The sequence below is a fragment of the Manihot esculenta genome, chromosome 5, assembly GCF_001659605.2.
Source record: "Manihot esculenta cultivar AM560-2 chromosome 5, M.esculenta_v8, whole genome shotgun sequence".
NCBI classification, from domain to species: Eukaryota; Viridiplantae; Streptophyta; class Magnoliopsida; order Malpighiales; family Euphorbiaceae; genus Manihot; species Manihot esculenta.
In genome coordinates this window covers 4,646,961-4,664,691 of record NC_035165.2, presented here as the reverse complement: position 1 = coordinate 4,664,691, position 17,731 = coordinate 4,646,961, and the positions used below count along the sequence as shown (strand labels likewise).

The following is a 17,731-nucleotide window of genomic DNA, read 5'->3' as shown; positions in this document are numbered from 1 at the left end:
GTAAATTTATTTTAAATAATTAAATTATTTCTTTAATTATATTAAAAAAATTATATTTTTATTTAATTAAAAATAATATTCATTAATTTTTATCTATTTTATCATTAATTTATTATTAAAAATAAAAAAATAAATATAAATCCAATTAAATCTTTATACTTTTATTTAAAAAATCATATAAATTTTTTTTTAATTAAACTTCTATATTTTTACTTAGATAAAATAAGTTCATATATAAAATAATATATTTTTTTAATATTAAAATATTATTTTTATCATAAAATTTTATTTTTATAATTTTTACAATTATTTATTATTTCTATGTATTTTTTAAATATTTTTATATTAATTAAAATACTAATATCAAATTAAATAAAATATTTTATTATTAAAAAAATATTATATTGCATTTATTTAGCCCTTAAATAAAAGTATATGAGTTGAATTAATAAAAAAATTAAAATGGCTTAATCTCATCCTTCAACAAAAATATAAAGACTTAATTAAATTTATTTTTAAAAATATTTTTTACTCTCAATTATCATACTTATCAAATAAAATTCACTGTACTCTCTCCGATCTGTTTATATTTTCAAAAGCGTTAATAGATTTTGAGTATTTACGGTATGAACAATCAACTTGATTGGTAAAATTAGTAAGTAATAAATTTTATTTAAAAGGAAGTCAATTCGAATGTATTAAAAAATTTTTTAATTTTGATCATTAATAATAAAAATAAATAGAAACTAATAAAATATAATTTTTAATTAATAAAATAAAAATATAAAAATATTTTAATAAAATTTTAAAATTAAATATATTTTAATTAGTTAGGTAAAATATAATCAAAACTGTTTTCAATTTTAATTAATAAATTATCGGTAAAGTTAATGTAAATTTATTTATAAAAATAAAAATATAAGAATATTTTAATATAATTTTAAATATAATAATATTTTAATTAAATAGAATAGCACGCAATATTAATTATTTCAAAGAATTATATAATATTATAAAATAAATTATTAAACTCAGTAAAAAAAATGTAAATGCTAAATGGTTATTGCTAAGTGTTGTATAAATTAATATATATATATATATGTATAATTTTTATTTTTTAGTTATAAAATAATTATAGATTAAAATTATCAACAAATAACGTCAAGAAGCAAGAAAATTAGAAGGGTGAAATTAAAATAGAAGTGAGTGGGATGACGAAATTGACCTCCTGAAAAGGGTGGAAAAGGATCACATGGGATGCTTGCCGAAACGTGGACCATGGGGATGATGGATTAGATGGAGAGAGTTCATTGAAAATGAGGACCCACAGGAACATCATGTGTAGTAGCTCACTCGCGATAATACCTCCAAATTAGAGTCAGGGTCCCACAACGCATGGGTCTCTTTCTTTTCAACAAAAGTATGAAGCTGTGGTCAACTTTACGTGTGTGTGATGTTAATTTTTTGCCTAATTACTCTTTCTCTCCCTTTTATTGCTTTCATAAAGTCCCGCCTTCTTTTTATCACTTTATTACACGTGTCCCCTCGTGTCAGTGAAAAATAAATAATTCTATTTTTCAGAAAAAAAAAACAACAAACTTTAATTATATATTATTTAACTCAAATTATTTTCCTTCTTTCCAATTTTTTTTAAAATATTTTTTTATATAAATTATCATATGACTGCTATCCGCCCATTTTATTAAATAAAAAAAATTTATTAACTGATATTACTATCAATTTAATGTAATAAAATTTTCAAATAAAATAATAATATTATTTATTTAATAAAAATTATTAAAATAAAACATATAAAATATAAAAATAAATATTAAAAATAACTATAATTAAAACTTTAATTTCCCACGTTATTATAAATGATAAGCTATAAAAAAATATAAAATTATATTAATATAATCAGTTTCGCATTTCATATAATTAAAAGCTTATACGTAATGCTATTAACAGTGTTTCTAATACTATAAATAACTCTTATATTATTTTTGTCACTACAATAATATTAATGAAAGAAAATTTATTTATTCATATCGTATCACAAATAAAATTAATATATCATGAAAGAAAAAACATCAAATAATAATTAAATAAAATATGAGAGAATAATTAATTTTTATTTTTCTTTCTTTCAAAAAAAACATTATATAAAATAATAATAATTACTTTAAGTTTGTGTTGGTTGAATATAATTTTTTTTAAAGAAAACTATAAAAAAAGAACGTAACCCATTAAAATTTTAACTTATCAAAATTATAAGTTATTAAATTTAAATAGAATTTAATTAATTTGATTTCCAATTGAGATCCATAAAAATATGAATCGAGTGGCCATGAGTAGTTTGACATGGCAGAAATGATATGAAGAGATTGTTAGGTAAATGGGGCGTGAATGATTTTTGGTTCCAACCAAAGCATATGGGTGAGTGATATGGATGAGATTTTGGTGGACAAAAGGAAGGCTGTTGTGGCCATGGACACCAGCTTTATGGTCGCCATGACTACCCAAACCAAGATAAAGTTTCTTTTTATATTTCCTACCTTTTTCCTCACTATTTGTCTTAGATTATTAATTAGATTTGGAATATTTTTGGATTTGATTTTGTTATTTTATTAATAATCATTGTAAATTATAAAACATAGAACTTTGAATAGTTTAGTTTAGCTGTTCCAATCTAATCAAATTAATTATAGTGTAATCTTTTTAATATAGTTGAAGAATTCTTAATTTTAAAGACGGCTCAACATTAATACAATAAAATTCATTAATAATTTTATCATTTTAATTTAGAAATGTTGAGTAAAATATTTATTTTAGTTTAAATTATTATTTAAAAAATAAAATAATTCATTTAAAATGTATTTTTTTTTTTAAAAAAATCAATACCAAACGGACGAAAATATATTGGATTTGGATATGGTCTAATCACTGCAAGCTGTGATTTACATGGAGGTAGTTAATTAATTATTATGTCATACCTAATTGCTTTGATATATCATTAGATTTTCCTTTTTCCATTATGGATCGATTTTCACCTCAATCATGTTAAATTCACCTTTCTTAAAATTTTAAATATTGAATTATTTCAATTATATGAATTTTAATAATAATTAAAATTATTTTTAATTTTTTTTTTGAAATGGAATTATTTTTAATTTATAAGTTTGTTTTAATGAAAGTCAAATAAATATATATTATTAGAAAAATTATTATTTAAATTTTATAATATAGAAAAAATTATTAATTAGTCTCTCAATTTAAAAAATATATTAAAATATTCATAATATTTTAAAAAATTTACTATTTAGTTATATATTAATTTTACTATTAAATATTTTATTATTTAATTCTTATAATTTTAAAAAATTAATTAATTAATTTTTTAAATTTTTAAAAAATTAACTAATTAATTTATTTGTATCAATAACATTTTAAAATTTTTTAAAATATTTAATGACTAAAATTAATGAAAATACTAATTAATAAATTTTTTAAAATATAAATAATATTTTAATATATTTTTTAAAATTGATCAATCGATTAATAAATTTTTTTATATATGATAAAAAAATAAATAATAATTTTCTCTAGATTATTTCGTACGTTTAATTATAGCATTCTACGTTTAAATAGTTTTATCATAATCACTTTCTTCCAATTCAGGCATATTGATTTACCTTTTTATTATGCATAATTATGGATCACTTTGTGTTTTTTAAAGATAGTTTATTTACCCTTTTACTAATTTTATATATTGAAAGTATACATTTTTTAGTTTTTAAAATAATTTAATTATTTGAATTATTTAATATTTTAATAAATAATGTTAATTGAGAATGTTTCTAATTACCAGATAATTTGTATTAGTTTAAAAAAAATAATATTCTTAATTTATATCACTATCATAAATTAACTCTTTAATAATATATTTTAAATGCAAATAACTTAAATTTAAGTCTAAATTATATTATTTTAGCGCAAAATTTCCTATGTGGTCGCTCTGTAACTTGATATTCTCATTTCTTCCTCTTTATTCAATTTAATTTATTCTTAAAAAATAATTTGCATTAATTGACTATCGATAAAAAAAAAGAAATTATTATCACTATTAAGAACTCAAAAAATATTCCGATCGTTAATTATGATTTCTATATGGTGGAGATATTTATCACATACAATTTAATCAATTTTTAAAATATGAAAACCTCTGTGTCAGATTTATAACATTTTTTAGAGGGGTATCTATTATTAAATTAGAGGTGAAAAGATATCTGTTTCGATTTTTTAATAATGTTGATTTTCCTTTCTCTTAATAGGATGATGATATTACATGTTTTTCTAAATGTTAATTTGTCAGTCCCGTCAAAAGTCGAAATTGGTTACCAAGTCAGACATTTTATTTTTTATGGAAATAAAAGTTTTAATTCTTCATCACTAGTTCTTCATCACTATTTGCTCTTTGCGACCGAATTTTTAACAATTAATGGTTGTATTTTTATGAACTGTTTGCAAGTGGTTCAATATTTTCGGTCTCCATATTTAGATATTTCTGAACTGAATTTGATTTTAAATTATTATAAATATTTGTTAGACCCTAAAATTGATATTTCTGTTAAATGGATTTGTTGTCGTGCCACTCTAACCGCTCATACTTTAATAAAAAATCTATTAGGTATGATTGTCTCTCTATTTAAAATGATATATTTATTTGTTCAATAGAATTTTATTAATGTAATATGTAATTTTATTTTTAAAAAATAATATATTTTAAATGCCATTAAAAACTTAAAATACTAGTTGATAATTCCAATGATATAATAACGGGTATAAATTCCCTAACTTAAAATTTTTAATAATATTTTCCATACAAATTCACAATATTAATATGTGTAATATTAAGAATATTATTTATTATATTATATTATATATTATTCTGATATATCTAAATATATTTAAATTTAATATTATTTATCAAATTAATATCAAATTAGATATGTATGGTGTTAAAAAATTACTATAAAAAATTAAATTTATTTATATGTATTTTTTTTTTGAACGGTGAAAGTATATACGAAAATAATTTAAAATACGATGAATGGAGTTGGAAGCAACAAGCTGAATTAGTGTGATGGTTTTCGCCACCTAGTAATTGATAATTGTAATTTGAGATTTAAAAATTATTAAAAATTAATTTAATGAGTTAATCGTTAAGAACTAATCAAATTAATTCAATAAAATTCATTGTAACATATTCATTATATATGAAAATTATACATTTGACAGTAAATTAATTATATGCAAATTAATTAAAATTGAATTATACGTAAATGAGAGTCTACTTAAAAGAAAAAAAAGGAGAAAGATTAAGAAAAGAAAATTGGATCTCGCAATGAGGCTTAGGGCACAAATTTCTTAAAGAATCCTTTAGATTTGGGATGTTCAAGACGGCATAGAAATACTAGGTTTTCTTGATTAGCGTGACAGAACCAGCCACCAGGTGGGTCGGTGGAAACAAGGAAGGAAGACGATGATTTGGGTGTTGAAGAGTCAAATTGTAGACGTGGCACTGATGTAGTGACTAGATAAATAAATAATTTAATTTATTTAATTATATAATTAATAATATTAAATTAAGTAAAGGGTAACGTGGGGTCATATTCCATGAATGCGATTCGCCCGTAATTGGATTTGATGGAAGAATTTAATAGAATACAAGTCCACAGCATTCGACGTGATGAGTGATGACTGAATGTTCATTTGCTGGTCCAAAGTTTTGAGTAAAGGAGAAGAAATGTTTAGGACATGTTTGGTATCAATAATTAAATGGGTACCATTTTAAATATTTATTTTCCCCAATTTTTTAAATACAGCAGAATTAAATATAACTTTAATGAATTAGTGAGAAAATAAGAAAAATGTTTTTTTTTTTTCTCAATCAAGGTGATAAGTATTACATGAGGATATATCTTATCTTTGAATAATTTTTGTACACTTCTGTACACTTAATTAATAAACAAATAATACTCTAATTAAAATTATGATGGATGATATATTTAAATTTAAATTAATAAAATTTTATTAAATGGGTGCATACAAATCCTAGTATATATGATAAAGAAAGCACCAATGGCTTCATTGAATGCCAAGAACATCACATGTATAAGAATCTACTTTTGGACAGAGTAGGCCCATAATTAAGGCAAATCATTTGCTTTGGACGAGAAGAGAAGAGAAGGGAAGGGAATAGGTGAGCCAAGTCTCAGCCCTTGACACTTCAACTAATTCATATATGCTCTGTCTGTGGCTGTCTATTTCTTTCTGGAAAAATATGAATGTCACAATCTCCCACATCACTATTTCATTCATCAATGAAAGTGAACTATTTGATTTGGCCTACGAGGTGGGAAATTCATTGGAGGCATAACTTGGAAGAAACCATAGATTTCAAAAACTAACAAATCTTAAAGGCCCAAGCTTTTTTCTTGGGCTTCAGCCTTTAGAGCCTTGCTGCTTGTCAGAACTTACAAATGGTTTGTGGGCCTAAAGGAGCCACCTTCTTTTAGGCTAGGAACCACAACAATCTAAGTTTTATCTTCTCAGTAAGATTTGTTATTTTTGGTTTGAAGCTTGAAGAAGATGCTGTCGCCATGTCTTCACCTCTGCAAGACCCCTTTCATCTCTAATCATCGACTTGGGTTTCATCACACCTTCAAATCCACCCTTTCTATACGAGATGTTTCAATTGGCTCTGATTTTCAGAAACTAAATTCTAAAATTTTCACAACCCAATGCCAGAACAAACCCCTCCACCGCCAAAATGTAAGTCGCAAAGAGGGAGTGGAAGTGAAGGGAAAAAAGGAAAATGTGTGGAGCATTGACAATGATAAGGCCAAAGCTGCTGCGGAGAAAGAAAAGGGGAGAGCCAAGCAGAGGAGGAGAGGCAGGAGAGTGGTCAGAGAGAAGCAGAACAGAAATGGTAAAATCATGGTCTCTGGTGCTATGCTAATGGAGATTGATACTGTTCTCCAAACTCAGGTATGTGTAAATTTATTTATCTTTATACTTTATGTTGGTCTGGCTGAAATTGCTATGAAATACAGTGTGAAAACGCTTCAATTTTGAATCCTTATGCTTTATGCAAATGTATGCAAGGCGTTCCTGTACTAAATTCAGTAGTGATGATAGAATTGATACTTAAAGTTTTGTATCAGGAACCTGTAATAAGACCAGCATGGAATACATTTGCAAGTAGTGTGAGTGGGATATGGAAGGGGGTGGGAGCAGTATTTTCCCCCATCACTGCCGAAATGGAACCCATTGAAATCGGAAGCAGGAATGAGCATTTATATGATTGCTACACTCTTTCTCACATTGAAACAGTGCCATCCCCATCTGGAGAACAGACATCGCAAATCCAAAGGAAGATAAAATGGGTGACTTTAAATCCTTATGGTGAAGTGCTACAGCAAGTTGGGAGTAATAGACTCAAGGATAATGAAGATGGGAATGCTTCTTTGCCCCGAAATCACACAGGCAATGTTGGTACAAGTCATATTTTGCCTGATTTTGAGTCTTTTGACTTTGAACTAAGTGATTTAATGGAAGAAGATGTCATGGGCAATGAACCGGGTCTTGTTTTCTTTGAGGTATGATCTACCTGACTCATTTAACATTGGAAACTGGGAGAAATTGATGAAATTGCAACACATGACAGGTGAAAGTAGTGAATTGGCGTGTAGCTTTCTAATCCAACCGCATAAGGTTTTACATATTTGTTGATTACATGAATACATTTTATAGCAATCATTTTAGCTGAGAACCACTAGAGGAGTAACTTCAAACACTTTCTGTTTCTAGTTTAGTCTTGGGTCGTTTCACTAGTAACTGCTTTCAGATTTTTAGAACTAGTATTTTTTTTTTTTTTGGAAACTTAGAACTAGTATTTTTATTTATTTTTATCAATGAGGTCAAGAAATATGCTTATATTATTCATGGATTGGCAGGATGGATCATATTCCAGGGGTCCAGTCAATATTCCGGTTGGTGTTGATGATGATTCCAAATATTATCTCACTCCAACTTTTAAATTTGAGCAAGTAAGTTCAGCATGTTATGTTAATGCTATGAAGCATTTTTTAATATGACAGACCAGTCGTTTAGCTCTCTCTTAAATTTAGGAAAGTTGTTAAAGGTTTCTTAATGTTTTCCTGCTTAGTGTTTGGTCAAAGGTTGCCACAAAAGACTCCGTATTGTTCATACCATAGAATTCAATAATGGGGGATCAGACATACAGATAATGAGAGTTGCCATTTACGAAGAACAGTGGGTCAGTCCAGCAAATATCCGTGATTACAGGTACTTCATATGTTTCCCATTTATTATGCATTTCCTCAATGCTCAATCCATGTCTCCTATTATTCAAGTATAAAAGGGTTTATTTTCCTACTCTTTTACCCTTGGGCTTTCGGCTTAAAGTGGTAAAGAGGTAAAGGAGAAAAATCTTTACAGTGTTCCATTTTTGTTTAGGATGTTCCTTCTTGCTTTTTCACTTACCACACATTTCCTTGTACTCACTTCCCATAGTTCCATATTTTAGGAAATTGATTTTTTTTTTTTCTGGGTTCTCTGATTTCTTGTGTTTCTTCTCATATGTCTTTCTTCCTGCGTTCGACCAAAAAGATGAGCTAATTTTGTGCCTATTATGATGTGAACAGTGATATGGAATTGGATGTAAAGCCATTTTCTCAGAGGAAACGAACTCAGCCTTCAGAGCTGACTGGGTCATGGAAAGTTTTTGAGGTGAATGCTACTCCAGTATTTGGAGACGAGCTGGTAACTGAGGACAGCAATAGTACACCATACGTCTACCTTTGTGCAGAAACCTTGAAAAAGAGAAGCTTGCCTGAAAATCCAATCTACTTTGGGGAGGAGGAGATAGTAGATATGCAGGATGTGACTGTTCTTTGGCTGCCAGGTGGTGTCACAGGATATGTTGATGTTAGCAAAGATGGCATCCTCTGCATTGGTGTTGGATGGTACTCCGATGAGGGAATCAACCTAGTTATGGAAAGGGATTATGGATTGGATGGGATGCTCAAGGAAGTTCGGTGGAAATCTGAGGTAAAGAGAAGGTGGTCTGATCCAGACGGTGTGTAAAATTTCACTTTTTATGTTGTTGGTCTGTAAATATGAAAGGTTTTCTTTTTGAATGCTCTTTGGGCTGACAAAGCATCAGATATACGACATTCAAGATCCAATCCACACATGATTGAGAGATCCTATAGGGTCAGAGTAGCATAGAATTTATCCTTTTCGTCATCTACATGGCATGCTAGTTTTTATAATTCAAGGTTACTGAAGTTTGTTTGATAATGCTTTATTGATTAGGTTTTTGAGAGTTATAAGAAAAGAAGTCAAACCTCATTTTATTGGGAAGTTTGAGCTTAAACTTCCAGTTTAGCACTCGGTTTTATGTTTTACAAGATACATGTACACCTTAATTTATTGTTTTTTGTTTAAATATATAAGGAGACAGACACCTATATTATAAAATATAGATTTAGAGTGTTTATATATACACTAGGGCTGGAGGTAGAGCAATGATGGCCTAACAAACTTAAGCACAGACATTCTGAATCTGGAACAAACGACGTCGTTTTAATTGGGGACCAAACTGAAAATTACTGAAGATTGAAAAGAAATACTGAACTGAAATTGCCGTACATCAATATATTGGTGCCCACAGGAGTAGCAAAAAGTCTATACTGGGTTCAGAAAAAATGCAGTAATAAGTGAAGGATAAAATTGTCATTTAGTAGTCAAAATCAATTAAAATTAAGTACCCTTCGTTTCGCTATTTTATTTATAGCATATAGCATATAAGTTGTAGGGTTAATTTTGGATTTGATGCTGTTATTAGCATGCTCATTTTAAAAGCAATAAAAACAGAATCTTCAATCGTGCTCAAGGTTAATGTCAACTCTATGTTCAGTTATAATTTTGCTCTAATTTTTTATGAACAGAAGTTTGCGCCTAATCACATATTATTACAATTAAATTCTAAAGTTTTATACCAAAAAAAAAAATACAATTATCAACAAGTATCGAAAAATAAGGTCTATCATCTTCTTTTAATCTTAAAGCTTAAATCAAAATAAAATAATCAAATTATGCACAAATTAGAAAAAAAATCAAAAGACTTTAATCAACTCAAAGCTTTACAAAAGCATAATACATCTCCTATTGTTGGATCATTAATACCCATATGAATAGCAAGCTGACCAGCACAAGATAAGTCATTACTATCTCTAATAATCATGTCAAGACTCAACAAACCATTCAGTTGAACTGAAACATCCACATTGCATTTATATATTTAGTGTTGGAGATTTTCATATCCCACATTTAGTACCAGATTGCTGCAGTTGCTTTCCTTTCCTCGCCATTCTCCATTCCGAAAGCACTAAACTAGCTGTTGACATCCATAAGCTCCACATAATCATGAACACCTTCTCTTTGTCCTTCGACCTCAACTGCTGCTGCAAGACTTGCAAGAGCCATTGATGGAGTGACTGAACCGGTGACCAACCAAATGATGACAACAACCAGACTTGGCGCGCTACTGGACAGTCATAAAGAATGTACATCTCCGTTTTCTGCTTCATGATTACAAACCGGATAGTGGTTATTAATCTCAACATGGCGGTATTGAAGATTAACATCACATTGTAAAGTTTGCCTCAAAGTTCTCCACACCATAATATGAACTTTACCTGGAACTTGTACTTGTCAAATCTTTCCCTAAGGAAAATTTTGATCGGAAAGCTGCTGTTCTGGAATGGCAATCGTCATTTTATATCCTTTCTAACCGTTCCCACCCATTGATCCTTTCTAACCGTTCGCAAAAGTGGAATTTGCAAGATACGCGTTACATCTCTTTCTTGGAAAATAATTCTCACAAGCTCAACATCCTACTGCCCATTCTCAATTAAATCAGCCATCATATTAAGTGAAATAGCGTTTTTTCATTCTGTTTGTACAAATAGTTAACGAGGATCTAACAATCAGAGATCTCTCCATATGTCTATACCATCACCAATTCTTTTCACACTTCTTCCCTGTATAATATGTTGTGAAGTCAAAATTACTCTATATTTGGCTTGGATTATGCCCCATTCCACTTCATTGAAAGATGAATCCCGAAAATTACCTTGCTTTTAACACTTTTGAAGCTGAAGTATCCTCCATATTCAAACTAGAAACACAAAACTTCCAACCATAACCATGTGAATGATTGAAGGGAGATGGACCTTCTAATACGTTGATCTATTTTGTTGTTTCCATGTACTTGAATTTGAGTTCTGTAATCCTGTTTTAAAACATCAAGGTGTTAAATTGTTATAGAGTAGCTCGTACTTCTTATAATAGTTGGATGTAATTTGGTTTTTTTCTTATGTTATCTTCTTTAAATTTAAATCCTTTTTTATTCTTTGAGAATTGAAATGCATGGTTTAGGTATAGATTAGGTCCGTTCTTAACGGAACTCATGATCCCACAATTACTAACGCCATTTGAAATCTCCAAGGGATGAGGGCATAAGAAATTTAGAGTAAGATTAAATTATACGCCATAGCTATAAAGATAAAGCGGCTTAAATTTTGCAGAATCCTTGCAGATAGCGAAGTGCTGGGTGCCACTGACAAGTGTGAGGCCGGGAACTAAGATGGCGGATGGAGCAAGAGAAGCGAAAATCACCTCTAAAACCTCTTCTAGCCTAACAAGAAGCATTCAAAAACGGGTAAAAAAACAAAGGAAGAAGAAGGAAAGAGATGAGGAGAGCAGAACATCCTCCACTTGCAGCAAATTCCTCCATGTAAACCTCTGGTTATAGTTAATACGGCCTAGTTAAGCTTCTTCCCTTCAATAGGAATCATTAAGAAGACAGAAGAATCTATCTATAGAAAAATAACTACAATATCCTGTCTATACAGAGAGAGAGTAATGTGAATTATTTAGTGCAAAGAGTTTACCATAATCAGAATACATCCAACTTTTCAAGTCAATCATCATATGACCTTAGCAATCTCATATTCACTTTTTGGATTTTGGAAATTCATATATTTGAATGCTTAATTCAATAAAACGAGCTTAGATTATCAATTTATTTAGTTTACTAGCGCACAAACAAACACTCATCTGATGAAAATGAAGCTTCAATAAAACTGAAGCATTCCTATTCATGAAAATATTCTCAATCAATGAAACCGTATGCCCATACATCAGTGCACAGCCTCAAACAGTTCTCGAGAAGCAATAAAACTATCAAGTCACTTAAACATCAAATCCTACCAGCAAAAGACAGAAAATATCAAAAATAAACCCCTTTCATACAAATTGAATGGACAGCACAAGTACACTTAAATAGGCTTGATCTTGAAGTGTAGTGAGATAAGAGAGAAGACAAAGCACTTCAAGTCCTGCAACCACATAAAAAGCCATTAAGGACCAGTATTTATGGTAAACTCTCAAATGTTTTTACTTGCTGACTAGTGGTCATGCTACAATACTACAATATGATAACCAACATACAAGATAAAATAAGAAAATCAAAGCAAAAGGCCCCCTGAGACTGAGTGGGAAGCTTTCTTTTCCGATTAGCATCCACTTATATCCACATGAACCCCACAAACCTCACCAACATTTCAATCTTTCATGTTGGCCCTGAAACACTTGAATTAATTTACTTCATACAATGAGTCAAAGGCTAGTCGCCTCCCCCTAGATTACAAATACTCGTAGTGATCTACTTCAAACATAGAATACTTTAGAAATATACTTTTCATATGATCACAATTACAATTGACATAAGCAACTTGGAAGAAATGGAAAGAAAAGAGGAAGATGCCACTCTTGAGTTTTCAGCATTTAAGTAGGTTAACTAGATAGTGGACATAAACGATAGACCATCTAAAAAATCTAGGGCCCACTGCTAAGAGTGTAATATCTAATTGGTTGCTGCATAGATAGCTTAAGAATACAGCGAGAGTCCTTATCAAAAATATAGTGCGGAAACATTTGGTATACTTTAATAAATTGCTCATGACTGCACTCTACATTCTACAAAACTTTTTCTTTAAAGTGGAAAGCTATTTGTCTTATGGGTGAACTTAATAATCAAACCAAGTAGAATCAACATCACAAATCAGGTAAATAACATTGGCAATCTAAATACATCATATCTATTAGCGTAAAAGTTCAAATACACACAAGTTAGTCTGGTTCTCAGTCCTCTGCTTGCACAAAATAAGCTAAAGATTGTGCATTCAAAACTTATGTCCACACCTAAATAATATAAAGCAAAAAGAATAAACACAGAAAGGGGAGTATAAATCTTGACCTGAACAAGGTAATAGAAGATGCGAAGTCCTTCAGGATCCTTACTACTCTGGACATCAACAAGCGACCCAATCTTGGAGGTAGTGAAGGAGATATGCTCGTTACCCATCACAATCTCAAGCTCTTGTCGCCCAACCCTGTCTGGTTCTGGCCAGTTGGCATCGTCTTCCTTCATTATCTGAGGAGGAAAAAAAAATCATTTGAACCAAATCAGGAAGAAATCATATAATTTTCTCTCTCTCTCTCTCTCTGTGTGCAAGCGCAGTGTGTGCATCTATATACCGCATAATTAAAGCGCACAGACTTCCAATGCACATAATAATAGGAATCAAGATAAATGATTGTTATATGATGGCAGGATTTTAAAGGAGTTTATTAAATAATAATAATAACAACAACAACAATAAAGTAACTGCAGAAATGCATTCCATGGCCAAAAGGCTCGCATAACTTGGCCCAACCAAAAAACCCATCGCAGCCCAAAGCAATCCAAATCAAACCAACTCAATCCAAACCAACCCAAAACAAGCGATCAGAGACCAGAACCCAAAATTCCACAGTAAACAAACCAAGGGCAACGCGGAGCACCGCCTCTGCATCCAGAATCGCCGATCACCACAAACCACCAACAATCAGCATCTCCTTTAGGTGAAACGACGTCCGGACAACCAAACTTCACCAGAAATCCCCGAAGGGAGCAAGCAGAAGCACAGGAACCGAACAAAGGTTGTGAAAAGCCAGCCAAGGGAACCACAAGGCACAAACTCAGATGGGCGAGAGAGACGCTCACCGGCCTAATCTCTGCAGACTAAGGGAAGCCAGACCTATTGCCTGACCGGATACTCCCCGGAGCCGTCACCATCGCGCGGATGCAACAAGCTCCACCGAATTAAGAGGCGAGAATCCACTTGCTAAACAACCTATGGCAGCAAGCAACTAGCAACAACATAAACACATCACAACAGGTCGGCGATCACCAACAAGGGGGAACACCCAAAAACCACAACACCTCCAGATCTGCAAATCACACCTCGCAAATAACCCAAGATCCAGAAAACTATACAAGAACAAAAAACCCACGAGCGGAGGGATCGCCGAGGTGAAGCGACGCCCTCCGCGGGAGTCAAGGTTACGCTACCGCTTTTTCCCTTCTCTCGCTGCTCTCTCTACGTTTTCTCTCTTTGTTATTTCAATTAACGTATCCCTTAGTTGAACTGACAATTGCAAGCACAACAAACCCTAAGAGAGAGAAAGCACCAGTTTGTAGATTAAAAAATTAAAGAGAAAGGAGGAGAAAGGAGAAGAAAGAAAACCTCGCTCTCTGAGATGATACGACGGCACTCCTTAAGGACGGCAGGGGTGAGGAAGACCTCCTTGCGGATCATGGTGTCGTTCTTGTAATTGGAATTGTTGGCGTATCGAAGCTTGCCATCTGGCCTAAACTCGAACTCAAGGAATTCGTGGCCAAATTTCCCCTTGTGTCCCACGTAATATCGAAGGTAGAACTCATCGTCTTCTGCAGCCATTGCCATCTTTGTCTCTCTCGCTCTGGCAGGGATGCCAAAGGCTGTTCCAACACAGTAGAAGAGAAGGAAACGGCCTCCCTGCCCGACAACTCCAGGGCTTATTATATTTCCAAATTTGGGCCGACTCTCAGGAAGCTTGACGGGCTCAATCCATGTGAGCTTATTTTATTGGCCCATTTTTCGTTGAAAGATGGCCAGTTAGAAGCTAAATATATTGTATATATGCACATTAAAAAACTTGGTATTCAGATTGTATGTAAGCACGGTTGTACAACAAAATTTTTCCAAGTATTTTCGGATATTTAATGTGAGCGGATTCTAATAAAATATATTTAAATAATTATAATTAAATTTAAAATAAATTTAAATTTTAAAAATAATATTAGTTGCAATTTGAAATAAATTTAAATTTTATTTATAGAGTATTTATTGTCTGAACTAATTTATTAAATTATTAATTTAATATAAAATAGATTTTTTATTTAAAAATTAAATTTTAAATATTTTTTAAAAATATTAAATTTTTAATTGAAAATTATTAATTCAAATATATAAATTTATTCGAATATAATAATTAAATTTAAAATGAATTCAAATAATTTAAATTAATTTTTATTTAAATTTAAAATAAATTTAAATATTATTAATATAAATTAATTTGTTTGTTTATATTCTTATTTTTAATAAAATGTCTAAATTCCTAAAATTAGGAAAATAAATATATTATACAGTATATATGATTTGAGCAAACTTGATAATCTCTCTATTATGATTTCAAATATCCGCTCTCAACTATTTTATTTTAAATGAAAATTAAATATTAAAAAAAAAAATTAAAATTTTTTAAATTTACTCAGATATCCTTATTATTAAACTAAGTATACAGGTGCAAATATTTGCTCAACTTGATTCACATTTTCTAATTTAATGTTTTTTTTTAAGTTGTGGTTGACATTAACCCAAGTTATTGAGTTAAAGCTTATTGATTGATTGGTTAAGTGCTATGTAGTCTCAGGCTTATAATTGATGGATTCTTCTTCTATTTAGATTTATCATTTGTTGACATCCATCCTGTGCATATAATACAAGGCCCATCAACGGCGACCAACCATGTTAGACATTGGTATCTTTTTGTTTAAATAATAAAATTATATTGAATGTGGGGATGCTGTTCCCACATGCGGAAATGATGGTTTGATTAACTTATATAATAATTATTACAAAATTATTAAATAATTTAAATTAATTATTTTAAAGAGATTAAAAAGTAAAAAAATTGAATAATTTGAACATAATTAGTACAGTTAATATTAAGAGAAAAGTTTTTATATTATTTATGATAGACGAAAATGTGTTGATTATCCTACAGACTGACGAGGATCTTAAGATTAACTATTGAGTTATATATCCTAATTATTAAAAATTAAGTCCCACATTAGAACTAGTACAGTAATTGTAAATGAGCTAATTATATATATGTTATGGAAGATCTTAAAGTTCTACAAGTAAGAATTTTTATTTTAACAATCCACTTCCACGTAAATCAAGAATTCAGGAAATATGACCATAAAAACACAAAAATACGTACATAATCGATCCCTGATGCAACAAAATCACACAATTTCAACAGCACTGCCTCTCCCCTAGCCCATCAATGCAAGTATAAGCAAGGAACCGAGGATCAAACTATACATGTTACAAAAACTAGAAGCTGCTCCATTACCAGCAGGCGGCGGAGGTGATGCAGCACGGGTGGTGGGTGGGGTACCTGCTGAAGGGGTAGTGGAACCAGATGGAGGAGCAGGAGTGGTGGAGCCAGATGGAGGGGCAGGGGTAGTTGGGGTGGCGGCAGCCACAACACTGACAGATAACTTCATGCCACTGCTACAGTGACCAGCAGTAGGACAGATGAAATACATAGAACCAGGCTTGGACAGGGAAATTGTTGTGCTTCCATCGCTGTAGGTTTGGACGGCATTGCTGGCGCTGCAGCTGTTGTAGTCGCTTTGTGATACTTCAGCCACTTTGTGGGTGGAGCTATCATAGTTGAATACTGTTTATTTATTTTAAAAAGTTAAAAAAGTGTTAGACCCAAATGAATATCTCATATGTGATTGAATTATAATTGCCAGAAATTACGAGAACAGTAGAAAAATAGAAAACTCACCAAGAGTATCCCCGACAGCAAATGTTTTACCAGAGGCCCAAGTGCCGTAGTCTGTGCCGAAGTTGGTCCATCCTGCGCTGTCACCCACCACGTACTGCGTAGCGTAGGCCGCTGGAGCAGCAGCCACTAGAAGAATTACGAAAGCTGTTGCCAATGCCATTGCCATGTATCTATTCTCAGACTTCAACAAGAATTGGTGTAACTGGGAAACGTCTCTACATGTTATATATAGACAAAACAGTATATGCAAATTTCATAGCAATAACTTTAATATTAAAATAAAAAAGAAAAACATAAATAAAAGCCGTCTCCAAATAAGCCTTGCTTGTTTATTTATTTCATGCTACTAACTTCAATTAGTCTCTGTCAATCTACCTAATGCATTGAGATATTAAATTAATTAATTAAATCGGCTTTTTTTTAATGGTTCAGAAGAAATGGCTAATTAAGCAACGAGCTGTTGGCTAGAGTAATGGGAAAGTTGCTTAAAGAACTTGCTTCTTGGCTTGGCTTGGGTTGGCTTGGCTTCCAAGTGAATTTATTTAAAGAATAAGATGAGCTGGAGCAGCAGAAAAGTAATACAAGTTCATATTTTTATGCAATTTTCTATTGAACCACCTAATACAAA

General features: G+C 30.7%; 3 protein-coding genes across 3 annotated transcripts; 1 reads left to right on the top strand and 2 right to left on the bottom strand.

Moving 5' to 3' along the window:
• The first annotated feature begins 6,596 nt into the window (after positions 1-6,596).
• On the top strand, positions 6,597-9,296 carry LOC110616088. The gene is made up of 5 exons (XM_021758408.2): positions 6,597-7,050; positions 7,227-7,661; positions 8,019-8,111; positions 8,231-8,370; positions 8,730-9,296. The coding sequence occupies exons 1-5, from the start codon at positions 6,652-6,654 to the stop codon at positions 9,169-9,171; spliced, it is 1,509 nt and encodes a 502-aa protein (XP_021614100.1). The 5' UTR covers positions 6,597-6,651; the 3' UTR covers positions 9,172-9,296.
• A 2,915-nt stretch (positions 9,297-12,211) lies between these two features.
• Positions 12,212-15,034, bottom strand: LOC110615984 (protein mago nashi homolog). The gene is made up of 3 exons (XM_021758264.1): positions 14,724-15,034; positions 13,412-13,588; positions 12,212-12,491 (listed from the first exon to the last, which is right to left on the bottom strand). Exons 1-3 carry the CDS (start codon positions 14,940-14,942, stop codon positions 12,432-12,434), a joined length of 456 nt encoding a protein of 151 aa, XP_021613956.1. The 5' UTR covers positions 14,943-15,034; the 3' UTR covers positions 12,212-12,431.
• A 1,399-nt stretch (positions 15,035-16,433) lies between these two features.
• LOC110616047 (mavicyanin) lies at positions 16,434-17,329 on the bottom strand. The gene is made up of 2 exons (XM_021758353.2): positions 17,104-17,329; positions 16,434-16,989 (listed from the first exon to the last, which is right to left on the bottom strand). The coding sequence occupies exons 1-2, from the start codon at positions 17,267-17,269 to the stop codon at positions 16,580-16,582; spliced, it is 576 nt and encodes a 191-aa protein (XP_021614045.1). The 5' UTR covers positions 17,270-17,329; the 3' UTR covers positions 16,434-16,579.
• Between the last annotated feature and the right edge of the window lie 402 nt (positions 17,330-17,731).

Bases quoted from the DNA above. Each gene is read 5' to 3' on its own strand.
- LOC110616088 (XM_021758408.2), top strand. From the start codon at position 6,652: ATGCTGTCGCCATGTCTTCACCTCTGCAAGACCCCTTTCATCTCTAAT. The intron at 7,051-7,226 runs GTATGTGTAAAT...GTTTTGTATCAG, and splicing joins ATACTGTTCTCCAAACTCAG to GAACCTGTAATAAGACCAGC. The intron at 8,112-8,230 runs GTAAGTTCAGCA...TTTCCTGCTTAG, and splicing joins CAACTTTTAAATTTGAGCAA to TGTTTGGTCAAAGGTTGCCA.
- LOC110615984 (XM_021758264.1), bottom strand. From the start codon at position 14,942: ATGGCAATGGCTGCAGAAGACGATGAGTTCTACCTTCGATATTACGTG. The intron at 13,589-14,723 runs GTTTTCTTTCTT...TTTCCTCCTCAG, and splicing joins GTATCATCTCAGAGAGCGAG to ATAATGAAGGAAGACGATGC. The intron at 12,492-13,411 runs GTCAAGATTTAT...ATGTGGTTGCAG, and splicing joins TCTTCTATTACCTTGTTCAG to GACTTGAAGTGCTTTGTCTT.
- LOC110616047 (XM_021758353.2), bottom strand. From the start codon at position 17,269: ATGGCAATGGCATTGGCAACAGCTTTCGTAATTCTTCTAGTGGCTGCT. The intron at 16,990-17,103 runs GTGAGTTTTCTA...ATAAATAAACAG, and splicing joins TGCTGTCGGGGATACTCTTG to TATTCAACTATGATAGCTCC.